Source organism: Leiobunum rupestre, chromosome 11 (genome assembly GCF_980474605.1).
Source record: "Leiobunum rupestre chromosome 11, qqLeiRupe1.1.hap1, whole genome shotgun sequence".
In the NCBI taxonomy this organism is placed as follows: domain Eukaryota; kingdom Metazoa; phylum Arthropoda; class Arachnida; order Opiliones; family Sclerosomatidae; genus Leiobunum; species Leiobunum rupestre.
The window spans coordinates 19422360-19436698 of record NC_143394.1 but is presented as its reverse complement, the minus strand read 5'-3'; the positions used below and the strand labels follow the sequence as shown (position 1 = coordinate 19436698).

Genomic DNA, 14339 nt, shown 5'->3' with positions numbered 1-14339 from the left:
TTCACATTAAAAAATGAAATTGTTCGAATTACTGTATTCTTGATATAAATAAAAAGTTCAAAGCGTAAATATATTTATAAAAGCGCGCCACCCTAGGGAAGTGAGAGACTAACCTAACCTAACCTAACCTTACCGTTAGTACACCTGTAGCAATTTTGTTTAGGTATAACGTTTTTTGCGTACCCTGCTATATCTCGGGGCAGAAGTAAAAAACAAAACCAAAGGTCCCAATGAACCGAATCCGTATTTTGAGCTATATTTCGGAAACATATTGAATTCGGTCGAATGGGAATATACCACGAAACGCGAACACCTTCAGCAAACCAATTTTTATCGCGTTTACGCAAATGTCTGCAACGTTTAGGACATTGGTAGACCAGCTTGTGGGCCCCCGTTCTCCAAAATGCATAACGGGCTACCGAGGGCATGCTATTTCCTTTCGATTAATATGTACCAGCCCTTCTAAACCTTGAAGAGTTATGTGGAACACGGCGGCAAAGTGATCTAAAGGAAAGATAATTTATCGGCAATCAGAATTATATCACTTAATGATCTTAAAGTTATTTAGGGTAATTTCAAAAGTAATGTGTAATAAAAATAACTCTTACTTTTTGTGTTTAACCATGTCTATGAATTTTTAAGCAACCCTAATTCAGATACGCGAAATTTAGACATCACATGTAAACAAACACTTTGACAAATTTTAAGTATTTATTCTTAACACTATACAGAAATACGCATATCCGTGATTATACACCGGAAAGGTCACAAAAAGGACCCAAAGGATCACGCATTGCAGATAAAAAGGTTCTAAATAGTAACCGTATTAAATCGATAATACATTAAACTGGGAATTAAACTAACTACGATGCGCAATTTTAGAAAAAAGATGAGAAGGCAAACACGGAAGACATGCGGTGAATGTGAATGCTCATTTCAGACATCAGCATTCATAGTCCCCAAGACTCCCCGTAATTCGGGGAAAAGTTGATCGAGTGTTTCATCTTCGGGTGCAGTAGCGTCGAAGGTTAGAGTTGGATCAAACTCTCCGTCGAAGTTTAGAAATGGCGACATGCCAGGTTCAGTTGACACCTCGGAAGCAGACCAATTGTTATTATTAAATTTCCCATTATTGGAAAACATTCGAAATCGCTTACCTGCCTTCCCCTATAAACATCCATTTCGGGTTTCTCATCCTGGTTAACCCAGGGTAAATCGCTTAATCGTGTCATGCTAGGTTCATTCGAACCCTCAGCGGGCCCCGATTCGGTTTCATATTCCATTGCCGGAGAATGTTCCAAATCGGTTTCTTCTGGTCCCTCCTCAACCGAGGGTAAATTTATAATTTGTGTCATGCCAGGTTCATTCGAACCATCGGTGGAGTGCAATCCCAAATGTACTCCATCTTCCATCGCGGGATCATGTTGAAGGTAAGTTCCTTCTGTCCCATCCAATTCGGTTGGTTTCACTAGATCAACAGATCTCTCGTCACCTGAATAAATAACAACATAAGAGAATAGATGACTCGGTGATTTCTTATCTGATCTGCAAGTCAGCAGGATTTTTTATAATCTAATATTAATTTATAAAAACACTGCGAAAAATATCATGAATTTCCCCTTTCATAAAAACTTGTAAAGGTTAACGGTAATAGTGAGTGTAGGGAGCTGTTGGATCGCGTGGCGTGAAGGTCTTGCCACCACCCTCGTACGCGTTGAAACCCGGCCACCGGATGTAAAGTCATTATCGCTACTTCGCTAGATAACTTGGGCCTCAGGTGCTGGTTATTATTATTAATAATAATAGATAGTTTAAACAGGAGACCATGGATAAGAAATCCTTAGAAAAAGTATCAATTGTATTTATTTTTGGCGTGGCTTAAAAGGAAGCGCTGTAGTAACCGAAGATAAACCAAAATAGTTAAGGATACTATATCTGTACTAATTGCTTGTTGAAATGGACACCTTTGCACCCCGGCTTTGCGTCAAATGCGGAACAGAAAGAATAATTACCATTTTGCGCGAGTTGTAACAATTGAGCAGTTCCCATTTCTGATTGCAAATATTCGCTGATATTTCTCATACAGGTATCAAAAGGTATTCCAATTGATTCTGCCGCCATTTGTAGCACATCGAAACAATAATGTACATTAAAGTTTATGCAAACAGTCTGTTTAGCAATGCCGAGATTTCTATCCAAAGATGGCACCGGTGTTCCGTTCCCATCGCCCTCTTTTCCAATCGGCCATTTCGGTTTGAATTTAGGATCATCCCCTGCAACGCGGAAAGAAGATCAAATATTTCACACGGCGTCAATTGGTCAGGGTGCGTGTTTCTTAACCCGTAGCTTTCATTTTAAACCGTTAAGTGGGAAGAGTCGAATTTTGAGAATGAGCCAAATTCTTTTGACAGGCTTTTGGCTACTTCGTACGTTGCAGAAATCGCTTGTCCACTTCCATTTATACACTTGGGAGGAACTTACATGAGACTAAGAAGTAGCGGTAATGCTTTTCCAGATGAATGTCGTATTCACTCAAAGGTCCATCGTGGCCTATCCGCTGGACATTCCCGTTTGGGAATACTCGGCGCTTGTGGTCGCTGGGAACCAACGCTGAGAAGAAATTGGTTCGGTACGTTGTCAATGTTTTGGGTTTGGGCCTACCCTTGAAAAAATTGTAATCCTGTATGGAATAATAATAATAATTTACTGCCGCTCGCCACCCTAATGCTAAAATATTGCAACCCAAAAACGAGAGTTCGGAGAACCTTCCATGTAAGAACGCGCCAACTTAGATTTGCAATATTTATCTACGAAAAAACTATTTTTAAACCGTACAATGAGTAATTTCCACTCTCTTTCGAAGTCGTCATCATTTTCAAAGTGTCTTTGGTCCATCGCTTTGATGGCTATGACGTAACCCAGTCCATCTTCAGTTTCTTGGACCACGTAACCCCTCTCTCCGTACTTTCTCCGCTTCAACGCCTCGCCCATGAAATGTCTCAATAAGTTCTTTTTCGGTGATTTCATCCTGTTTAACAACCTAGAAATATTTCAGATTTCTGATTGGGATTTTAGGTTTTCTGCCTAAAATGTTCTTGTTGTTGGAAGCGCTCTCCGTTCATAGATATAAGAAATGTATATAAAGGTCTAGATAAAATATTTCAAAGGGAGTGAATACGGAGGTGACAGCTAGCAGAAACGCGTAATTTCTGCAGGCTATCCTTATAAGGCGCTATCTATCGGTAAGAAAGCTCGTGCTATCGTCGCGAGAGCCATTGTCTCCTGCTTAAAAATTATACTAAAAGTCACCAACAGATGGTGTCTAAAGACTACGGCCTGCGGAAAGGTCAAGCCCTTAGTACTAAAATGCTAAGAGAGCTCGCGCTCTTGGTCACGTGCCTTCCTCGGTGTCTGCTAGGTGTCAATTCCGTATTTTATGTTAGGCTTAGATGCCCCGAAATTTATCTAGACCTTTATATACATTTCTTATATCTATGTCTCCGTTACATCTCTGACAATAAATGCAAACTAAAAATGAGCTCTGTAATCACGGGATAAATAAACGGGTGCGGGGGGTCTCAACTTGGAGGCTGCAAAGGGTGATGACTAACAAATAAGAATTGTCCGTGTTGCTTCAGATTACGATGTACAGTTATTCTAGAATGTTCCCAACTGGAATATATTGGCTGCACTAACGGCACACTTATTTTTCTATGTATATATTTAGGCAAAAATACCTACACTTGAAATAATGCAAAACCAGGGTTGCACTGGCCTGTACTTACTCGTTAAGAGCGGATGAATACAGCCGACGCGTTTCTCCGACGCAAATAGTCGGGTCTTTTCGCCGCTTCAAAAGTTAGTTCACATTTTTCACACATTTAAACTAAAGGTTTCAACTATTTTCGTATTAATAAGGTTGAATAAATTGGTTACCTTTTATTCGAGCTCATAATTTTTGCTACTTGCAGTTTTTCAAAATGAAATTAGAGCAAAATTAACGCGAAGCCTTGGCTTTATAATTGCAACGCAATTTCGGAAAATAAATTAAAAAATGAATTGGCTACAGCGAAATCACTAGAAAACATTTACAAATGTTCTGAATAGCTTCAATTTTGACAATTATCTTCCCTAAACACTCTGTTAATTCGTATATTTTTACCTGCAAATAAGATCAAAAGTGTATCTATTTAAACTGCAAGATAGCAAGATAGCAGTTCGCTTAAAAACGACAATACAGGAAAAATACACCTGTTTTTCTTAAGAATAACCAAAGGATTTTGGTGGTTTTCTATGATTTTTATATCAGTTTTTTAGTGAGCTATAAAAGCTCTCTAAAATTTTAAGAAATATGCGTAAATAGTTTAAGATAAAAGTCGCAGATGGCGCAAGCGTCTCATTAAACCACGAATTCGTGCGCATCTACCCGCTTAGTCGCTAAGGAAAAGAAACGATCTTCAGCAGGAGCGTTAAAATATTACTTACTTTTTACTTAGACGACTTATAACTGTGATAATTCGGACTTCAATAGGAATTTTGCAGCTATAGTGGATAAATCCTTTCTCTGTAATTCAAAGCAATAGAGATACAATAATTTTGGACTAAGGCAATAAAAGTGTATCTGAAGTATTTAGAAACATGATATAAACTCTGCTAATTGATAAAATGTAATTATTTTAGAAAATTCATTATAAGATTTACAGTAATTAAATAGTACCATTATTACTTCTCACTAAGTAACCTTTTTCACGATAATTTGAGTTACCAAGAATGGTATTAAAAGTACCATAAACTGAAAATTTAATTTCCTGGGTTTCAGTTATGGTAGGGCTTGAAAGTGACCAAATTAGCAATTAGAAAGCATTTAGTTAGCCCATGGCCGTGGTTAGCCACAGCGGCGCGTACAGCCTCTTTATTTATTTTTGGGGCTGCGCCATTGGTTAATCATTTAGGCTTTAGCCGATATTAGTTATAATCCTCAAATTCCTGACTGGGCCTCGATTGCCCTGTGGAATTTTGCTATACCAATCAAAATCTTCGAGTCTAATTTTATAAACATTTGACTATATTTGTGCACCGGGCTAATTTGTACTCTAAGATAAATATAATTGATTCACCTGATATTAATATTTTTCCTTTGGAAGTTAATACAAACGCGTGAATGAAAATCGCTTCAGACGTGTACAGACCAAGTTTAGCACTGAAATGTGAGCATTCTAAAACTAAAACTTGAGAGCCAATGAAATAACGTTTCGTCATCAGCCGTACGGGAGGAGGGTGGCGAAGGATTACCGTCGTCCGACTGATTAAGAGACTGACAGTCTGCGGTGCGTCATTATAGAGAGTTAACTTCAATTAAGTCTGTTCCATAAAACGGGTACGGGAGACACATCCACGAGCAGTGATGGTTGCGCTTCGGTCATTTAAGAGATGATCAGAGCGTTTTGAGTCGGAATGAGCGCTAACTTTCAAATAATGCAGAGAAGAGCGAAGCTGCCGTATATTTAGATATTTATGAGCGAGAGGATCGATAACCTAAATTTCAAAAATAAATGTTGCTCCCTCAAATTAATCAATAGATCTTAAAAGAAATTGATTTGAAAATCTTCATCGGTTCATTGTGTAAATTGGCGCGTACTTGCTCGGAAGGGATAATCTTATTGGCTAAGACAAATGCAGATAAATATTGCTAAGCCCACGTGATTCTATTTTATTATCAGAATAAATAATTACACGTGCGACGAAAAAATGGGCGATATCATCGAGATTCACGCGTTTTTAATTTAAAAACCCTTCCTTTTGACGGTTTTTATTTTGGAGCGAATAATTTCTTTTGGCGTCTATTCAACCTCAAAGAATATTGTCTGCCCCTTCATCTTTATTGAGGTATTTTCGTTGAAATTTTCCTTTTGGAATTTGGATCACTTGTTTTTGTCTAAGGTGTAGATCGTTATTTATAGGTAACTATTTCTCAATAAAATACAAGTTGTAGACTGGTCTGCTTCGGAAACCAAGGTTTTTTTTTGTTGCACACCAAAAACATTTCACGGCGCCACTTGTGGTAATTTTCGAAATTAGGTAACGAAAACAATGTGCCCCCACACAAAAAAATAACTGCCCCCTTAACGAAATATTTATGGCATTAGAGTTTAATTTTATTAACTTGGCCCAATTTTTACGTAATTATAATTAATATTTAACCTAACCTTTACTAAAACTGATAGTTAATATAATTTGTTAATTTCGATGAAAATTAATTAAATTTATTAATTAAGAATTAATAGTTGTAAAAAGTTAAGCGCCTCTCAATAGTTCAGTTTCAATATATTAAACTTAAAAATGTTTCTTTAAATGACTTAATCGAGTTTAATACCTTTAAAAAGATTCGAAAGATACATTTTCACCTATTTTAATGACAACACTGGAGTCAATTTCTAGGCGAACAACAAAATTTAATTTCAAGACAATTTGATTCTTTAACCTTTATTGGGTACGTAATTTAATTAAGCCCGTTTTCCCGACATAATTCATGAGATCGCAGTGTTGTCACAAATACTGCAGCCAAATCGGGTGAATGGTTTCATTATTTTGAAAACAATTCAGCGATTAACTTTCGGGAATCTTCATCATATGCTGTAAAATTACAAAAATTTGATGTTACGATATGCACCATCTAGTGGATTAATTTAGAACTAAACCAACGTTTGAAAAGCTATCGTTTCTAGAAGATAAGTCGCTTACTTGGTATTTTCCTAAATTCTTCCACTTTTTCATTTAAGATCATATCCACAAAAGCCATGAACTCCGAGTTCGGGTCAATGTCTTGATCCACAAACGGGAGGCGAGAAAGAGCTAGTGCGGGATCCGCACGGATCTGTTTCTCGGGGGAGCCTGCTCTGCAACAACTGGAGCGTTGACGTGACTTAATGGATGCCACGCCAAATTCGGTTGAGACGTCGCAATTTCGTTTAAATTTGGTTTCATTTTCCATCGCGGGAGAATGTTGGAAACCGAATCCATCCGTCTCGGGATCAACATCCATTTGGGATGATGAAGTTGAGTGTTCGTCGCGCGAACGAAAATCTTCAAATTGCGTCATGCCAGGTTGAGATGAGACAATAAAATTTAGTCCCGATTTCGATTCGCTCTCCATCGCGGGAGAGCGGCGAAACTCGGTTCCGGGATCAACATCCATTTCACCTGTTTCATTATTTGGTCAATTAGTTTTTTTGGGAACTACGTCGGTACAGTAATTGAAATTAGAAGGATCTTTTAAACAAATGGTTCCCGTTTCTAGGAAAGAAGAAAACAAAAGGTACTTACTTTTGAATTTGTGGAGCGTTTCAACATCGTCCATTAATGACATCAAATCATCCATAACGTCGAACTCTTCGTTCGAATCAATGTCTAAGTCGTCACACTCGAGCGTAAACGAGTCTAACGCGGATTGGACACGATTCTTATCGGGGGAATCCTGCTGTGCGGCAGGGCAGCTCGTGAAACTTCGTGGCGCAGTGTCTGTCGTGCCAGGACAGGCTGAAGCTTTGGATACATTGGAAGTTTGGCCCAATTTTGGAACACTTCCCCTCGCGAGAAAACGTTGAAAATTGACCATTTCTGTCAAAGTATTATGGTCCGTTTCGGATGATGTAGTTGTATCGGCGGATTCCTCATTAGGCGAGGAATGGCCTAGATACTGGAACTTGCTACGATCAGTCGAGACCTCGGGATTTGGTCCCCATAATAGTTCATTGTCCACTGTGGGAGGAGGTTGCGAAGAAGTCGCTACTGTCCCAAAAACATCGTCGATTTCAGACGGTGTAGTTGAATTAGCGGATTCGTCTCCACCTGAGGGAAGATTTAAAAATGTACACGATGTTACCAGAAATATCGCGTAGGGACGCGTGAATGACCTTTGTGTTCAGGTAGCAGTTGTTCGGAAACTGCCATTTTCGAGCCCAAAGATTCGCTACAATTTTCCAATGTGGTTCCAGTTGAATTAGCCACTTCTGGTAGGCTTGTTTGTAAATCATAGTGTAAAGTGAGGTGTCCAAACTCCGGTATTAAGATCAAGATTGGAAGTGTAGTCACTCCGTGATTTGGATCGGACAATGCTGTTAGCGCACTCTCGCCGACATCCTCAGGTCCAATCGGCCATCTTGGTCTAAACTGAGGATTGTCCCCTGCAACAAAAGACGAAATGTATTTCAACTTCAAATCGAAATTGAAGTGCAAGGCTAATCGAGAACACGTTTGAAAACTTTCATTTATATACTTAAGATGGCGCTCACATGAAATTAGGAAGTAGCGGTAATGTTTCTCGGGATGAATGCCATATTCACTAAAAGCGCCATCTTTCTTTAGACGCTGGACATTGCCATTTGGAAATACTCGGCGAATGGATTTAGGTGGGACACTTTCTTTTGGCAATAGGTGGCGCTTGGGCTCGCTGGGAACCAACGCCGAGAAGAAGTTGGTTCGGTACCTGGTCAAGACTTCAGGTTTTTTCCTTCCCTTGAAAACATTGTAATCCTGTGGGAAGATAGTATTTATTTTAACTATAGTTTAATTCGCTGCCTCGGTGCAAAAATGTGGTAACCCGAATAATTGTGGTTTAGAGTTCTAAAAGTTTCAAACAATCAAGATTTAATTGAACGTCCGATGAAAAATAAGAGATAAATCTCCTTTTTCCAAGAGCTATGATCTAAATTTGTCGTTACGTTTATCTTTTTGCTACGCGGCTCGCACTAAAAATCAGAAAATCTTTGAAAACGTACGATGAGTAACTTCCACTCTCTTTCCAAATCGTCGTCATTTTCGAATTGACTTTGGTGCGTCGCTTTGATGGCTATGACGTAACCCAGTCCATCTTCAGTTTTTTGGACTACGTAACACCTCTCCCCGTATTTTCTTCGCTTCAAGGCCTCGTCCAGGAAATGCCTCAATAATTTCTTATTTGGGGATTTCATTCTGTGTGATAGAAATAAAAATGATGGATTAGCTACTGCGCACCGTGGACCCTAATTTAGCGCATTTTATTCTGGATGACTGTACAATTCCAATTGCTATTAATAAACAGGCCCATCTCTACCATTGGGCTAGGAAGGGCTAAGCCTTAGGGCGCCGCGCTCTGAAGGGGCACCGTCCGGCCCTTCATATTTTTTATTATTTAATTGTAAAGTATTCAATAAAGACGCGGTGATATGAAAAAGAGTGCCTGATATTATTAGCCCAGGGGCACCTGAAAGGTAAAGATGGCCCTGTTAATAAATAGATAATTAAGTGGACGTAACCATTTTAAGGCGGATCAGAAAACCACTCTGTGAATTCATTACAGGAAGGACACTCTATCGTTCCCAAAATGGCGTTTCTGTTCCCACTGACCCGAAACTATTTTCCCGCTGACCCTTTCCTCTAGTGCTAAATATAGCTTTGGCAATTGCAACTGCTAGGTGAGCTACAGCATTCGGTCATTCACGATTAGGCCCGTCATATTCATTAGAAAAAGAGAGGAAACGCACCTGCTTTTGCGTTTAGTTTTGACAACCGAATGATATTTTTGAGGGAAGCACAGCCAAGTTCGTTTGTGTGACGCCACAACAAATTCAATCTGAAAGTAAAAGCTGACGTCCAATAGAATTTATTCGGGTGGGTGTTGCGGGCTTACAGATTACGCAAAGTACCAGTAAACCGTTGATAAGGGATTTGTTTTACCAACAGCGCAGCTGCTATAACGTTTTATCCGTTTTAAGATAAAGCGTTTGTAAATAGCTTATAGGAAATCCACCAAATGAGTTAAAATAGCAAGTTAATCGACAAACATTTTCGACAATAATAGAGATATATGAAATATCATTTGGAGATTAGTAGGTTATTCGCGGGCTTCCGCTGATTGTACAAAGACTAATCAGAAGAGCAAAATAGCGCAATTAATTCTTAAATTGATTTTCCAAAACATTTTCTTAGATGTTTATTGGGACATTTTAAATTGTTAGTAGGAAATGTTTATTAGGAGCAGGAAGAATGTTTTGAGAGTGAGCCGCCAGATGGCGACAGTGGGCACCGCGTTTCCTCCTGCGCGACTGAAATAACTTTTAGCGCAGTGAGTCAGAAAACTGCTCTCAATTCCTAGCATTCTTGCTGTGCCGTTTTCAATTTCAAACAAAATATAGTACTTATATCAGAAATACATGAACCGAAATTATCAGCTTCCTATTCCTCTAGCACGAGAGGCAAGTTCCCCGTTTTCCCCCACCTTAGTGGCCGCGTGCTACCTTCCCCTCCTCGAAAAGAGAACCTCCCCACCTCCGCGGCGAAGGTTTGAATACGCTACCTGGCGACGGCCGAGCGAAACTTTCTCGAAAAACGAATAAATGAAATATGCTGCTGGGGAAAAATTGTAAGTGCATCATGTGTCAGTGGAAGAAAGGCTGTCACCATTAGAAGCAACGTCCAAGGAAAGAATAGCTCAAACAAATATCATCGTAATCAGTTGTTATTAATTAACGAAGCCTAGTTAACGACTAATAAAAACTAGACTAACTTGACTTTAAGAATTATAAACAATAAATATTTGTATTATTTTGTTAAAATAATTGTACTTGTTTTATTTGAAATATAAAACTGAATAGCAACGTAAATGTAGCCTTACTCGTAAACGAAATCATCATTTTTATTTCTTATTTCTACTAGCTCTTTTCTCGTGGTTTATTTCAGTTTCTTCTTCTTCCGTAGCCTTCTGTTTCTTTGGTCTTCCCATATTCTTTACTACTGCAGGCCTAAATATTTTTATCTGGGTTTCATATATCTTAAGTAGCTCCATTAAGTAATTTGTATATTTTCTAATTCTAATAAAAATTAAGTATTTCTCTGTTCTTTCATACATAAATGGTCTGGTAAGAATAGTTAAAAAGGTTTAAATTTATTTACTTTTAGCTGCAGCTGCCGCGTTCCACAGTTCCACTGACCTCTATCAAAAACAAAACACGGCTAAGCCTAGGTTTGCAGACCACGTTGCTCACGATTTTCTTCGATGAAATAATTTCTCTTAGCCTCACTAGATGGCGGTCTAGTTACCCGTGGTGCATTCGAAATTGTCTCTGGAGTCGCGGGAGGCGGAAAATTAACAAGGCCTCCCTATTTAACCCTCCCCTGTCGCACGGGGAAATTGCCGCCCGAGAAAAATTTGTTCGCTGATAATTTCGGTTCATGTATTTCTGCTTATATCGGACAGTTTCAGACTTTCAATATCTTCACCGGCATTGAGGCCCTTGGACTGCCGAAAGCGGGCCCGGTAAACTAATTATTTCGTGCCCTAAGAGTTGCCTTTGTAACTGAAAATACCTATGCGTTTTCCAGAAGAAACTTTGAATAAAGGTCCATACTAGGGCCCCCAAGCTGCACGGGCCCCGGTAATTTGTAGCGCTTTGCACTGGGCCTCGCTACCCACCCGAGAATTTTCTAAACAACAATCGCCCTATTTTATTCTAATATTCTGGCGAAGAAATATAAGGGCCCAAGAAGCAATCGGCGCTTTTGAGAAAGAACTGGACCCTCACCTGAATCAGTGTCTTCGTCCGTGTCCTGACGAAGGGAGTAGATTTGACGTATCTACACTGCGTTTTGAGTTTAGCGTAGCGATGATATTCATTATAGTCTGGCGGGCAGTGGCGGCCTAAGGGAGGGGGGGGCGGGGGGCGGTCCGCCCCGGGTACCAGGGCAGCAGGGGGTGCCATCAGAGAAGCTCGAGGGGGGGGGGGTGCAAATCAGAACGATTAAACTTTAAGAAGACGGACCCGTGAAAACTTCTGCACGGTCCTGTGGGGTGTCACAAAACACTGCAGCCGCCCCGGGGACCCAGCCTTCTTAAGCCGCCACTGCGGGGTAAGAGCTTTCTCGCGTATCCTCACTCTCTGGATTGGACTCGACAACTGAGAGACTCAGTCTGAGACGGGCTCGGGTAGAATGGTAGATAAACGCGTTTTGGGAAGAAAACGTGGGGGGAAGCCACGCCAGACAGAACCAAAGTTCAACAGCGTCAGCCACTCAGAAAGATGAGGGCAAATTCGAATTAGTCTCACGTCAGGCGGAGAAACAGAGATGAAAATAATTTATCTGTGTGGAAATTACGCTTACAATTTCCACTACCGTGCGCCAATTACGCTTAGTTTCCACTACCACTGAACCATTTAAGACTAATCCAAATCTCACGCGTGTATCATATTTTCAGCCACAGAAGCCTTATTAGAGAGTTTCAGCAAACCCATTTCTAGGCGTTTACCCGAACGTCTGCTAATATCCTTAACTGTGCGTGTAAAAACGTTACATTTCGATTTATATTAAGTCCTAAATAAGATTTAAAATTAACTGAAATAAAGGGAACATATGATGAAAATCTTATCGAAGATATGAAAAATTCTTTAGCATGGTTTAAAATTAAATCCTGAAGTGTTTTTCGATAATAATACCTGCAAGTTAAAAAAATTCTTAGTTGAAAAATCCTTATTAAAAAAAATCCTAAATGTTTTTAGTTAGAAAAATTCTTAGTGAAAAAAATTCTTAGTTAAATAAAGTTTTAGTTAAATTAATTCTTCTTAGTTAAAAAATAGAGATTAAACATATATTTGAGATTCTAAAATATCTGGATTACAGTTCATAAATACAAGCGAAGCCGCTTAATATAAAAAACGACTTAGTCGCCCTAAATGTAATAAGGATCAAATAGGATTAATTAATATTTTAGTCTAAAATTAAAATTTCAAGCTAAGGTTTTGGTCATATTTAAATATAAATTGAATTAGTTTTATTTGTCTTAAAATAGCCATATTTTTCAGAAATAAATTTGACAATTGGATTATTTTATAACAATGACAACTCTATTTCCATTTAGATCAAGTATAAAATAAGATTAGTATAAGTATAAATTATAATAGGAATACTTTAGGATAAAATACATCTTTAAAGTTAAGATACAAAAACGACTAGAATTCGAAAACATGTAGCATAACTAACCTAGATTAAATTTAAAAAAATGCAGTGGAAAATAATCTCATTTTAACCTCAAAATAGTTTAAAAATAAGATTAGCAATACAGCTTTTTTCACTTAATTAAATAAATATTAATAACAATAATAAAATAAATTAGCTCTAAAATTAGGCTGATATTTAAGCAACAGTTCCGTTTAGATCAAGTGTAAAGAAATATTAATTTAAGAAAGTAATAAAATTATTTTAGAAAAAGTAAAACTTTAAAATAATATAGAAATGAGTCTCGAATTCGGTTTAAAAATGCGGCGTCACAGGTTAATCCTTACCGGAAAAGCAGTCCTATTTTAGGATGTAACGAGGATATTTAAGGATGAAGGCTTGTATTAGACTAAGAGGGGGGGTGTGTGACAAGAGGGTTAGCTTGATTTTCCAAATGGGATCTCCCGTTAACCGACGATTACAAGTTTCGCGGCTTTATAGCTCCCCTAACGCCGTCTAGCGACTAGTAGGTGATGACGTGAATATCGAAAGAGGTCCCCGCCATTCGTTTTTGGCGTCGCTTGCTGCAGGTGACTTTCTCCATTCTGTATCGGGTCTCCGTATGGCCTTTTCTCGAGGTGTACTACCAGAGATACTGACAATATAGAGATATGAAACTCCGCCTGAAAAGCGACCCCCGGAATTTTAAAAAAATCCTGAGCGGAGCGACGCCTAACGGCCGGGAGAAAGCGTATTTTTCGAAATCCCAAACAGCGGATTTCAGACGCAAAAATTTATATACGCGTTTTGTCTTAGAAATTATCATCTTGAGGGTTTGTATCAATAAAGAAATATGCCTGGAAGTATTTGTTCTGTAAAATTTTGTAACAGTTCCCAAGAAAAGCAAAGGATCTCCTTGTTTAAGTTTCCAAAAGAGCAAGAACGGTGGGAAAAATTAATTAATAGCTTTTGTTAGGCCTATCTTTAATATGTGGTTTTTCAAGAAACTTAGCTTCTTCCGACATTATCAGCCATTTCTCAGAGCTATCTTTATTTGAAAGATGCGATACATTTACATCATAATAAAATATGCGCCCTACATTTTGAGGATTCTTGTTTTAGGAATAGTAAAAACCAAAAACAGATTGACATCAAACGCTATTCCAACAATATTTTCAAATGAATTTAAGCCAACAAGTAAAGATTGAGTTTTAAGTATTGTTTATTTATAAGTTAATTTAAATGAAACATATTTCCCAAGGGAATGATAATTTAGCTAGTTGCTCAAACGTAAAAGTTCCGGAGAACTTAGTAGAAAATGATATCAAGGACTATCATAAAACAACTGGTACAATGAAATTTATACATTGGTA

General features: G+C 38.4%; 2 protein-coding genes across 5 annotated transcripts; both read right to left on the bottom strand.

Moving 5' to 3' along the window:
* Window positions 1-692: 692 nt before the first annotated feature.
* Window positions 693-5318, bottom strand: LOC149921943 (uncharacterized). The gene is made up of 8 exons (XM_090162927.1): window positions 5293-5318; window positions 5118-5222; window positions 4486-4564; window positions 2836-3040; window positions 2482-2680; window positions 2013-2273; window positions 1158-1492; window positions 693-1092 (listed from the first exon to the last, which is right to left on the bottom strand). The coding sequence occupies exons 4-8, from the start codon at window positions 3025-3027 to the stop codon at window positions 937-939; spliced, it is 1143 nt and encodes a 380-aa protein (XP_090019053.1). The 5' UTR covers window positions 3028-3040; window positions 4486-4564; window positions 5118-5222; window positions 5293-5318; the 3' UTR covers window positions 693-936.
* Window positions 5319-6467: 1149 nt separating this feature from the next.
* LOC149921942 (uncharacterized) lies at window positions 6468-11950 on the bottom strand. 4 transcript variants are annotated; one of them, XM_090163812.1, is made up of 8 exons: window positions 11559-11950; window positions 9522-9610; window positions 8778-8970; window positions 8292-8532; window positions 7914-8183; window positions 7324-7848; window positions 6742-7200; window positions 6468-6633 (listed from the first exon to the last, which is right to left on the bottom strand). In XM_090163812.1, the coding sequence occupies exons 1-8, from the start codon at window positions 11733-11735 to the stop codon at window positions 6584-6586; spliced, it is 2004 nt and encodes a 667-aa protein (XP_090019938.1). In that variant the 5' UTR covers window positions 11736-11950; the 3' UTR covers window positions 6468-6583. The 4 variants fall into 4 exon arrangements, with proteins under 4 accessions (XP_090019938.1, XP_090019939.1, XP_090019940.1 ...); XM_090163813.1 differs by having other exon boundaries at window positions 9522-9623; window positions 11559-11627; XM_090163814.1 differs by lacking the exon at window positions 9522-9610 and having other exon boundaries at window positions 11559-11648.
* Window positions 11951-14339: the final 2389 nt, after the last annotated feature.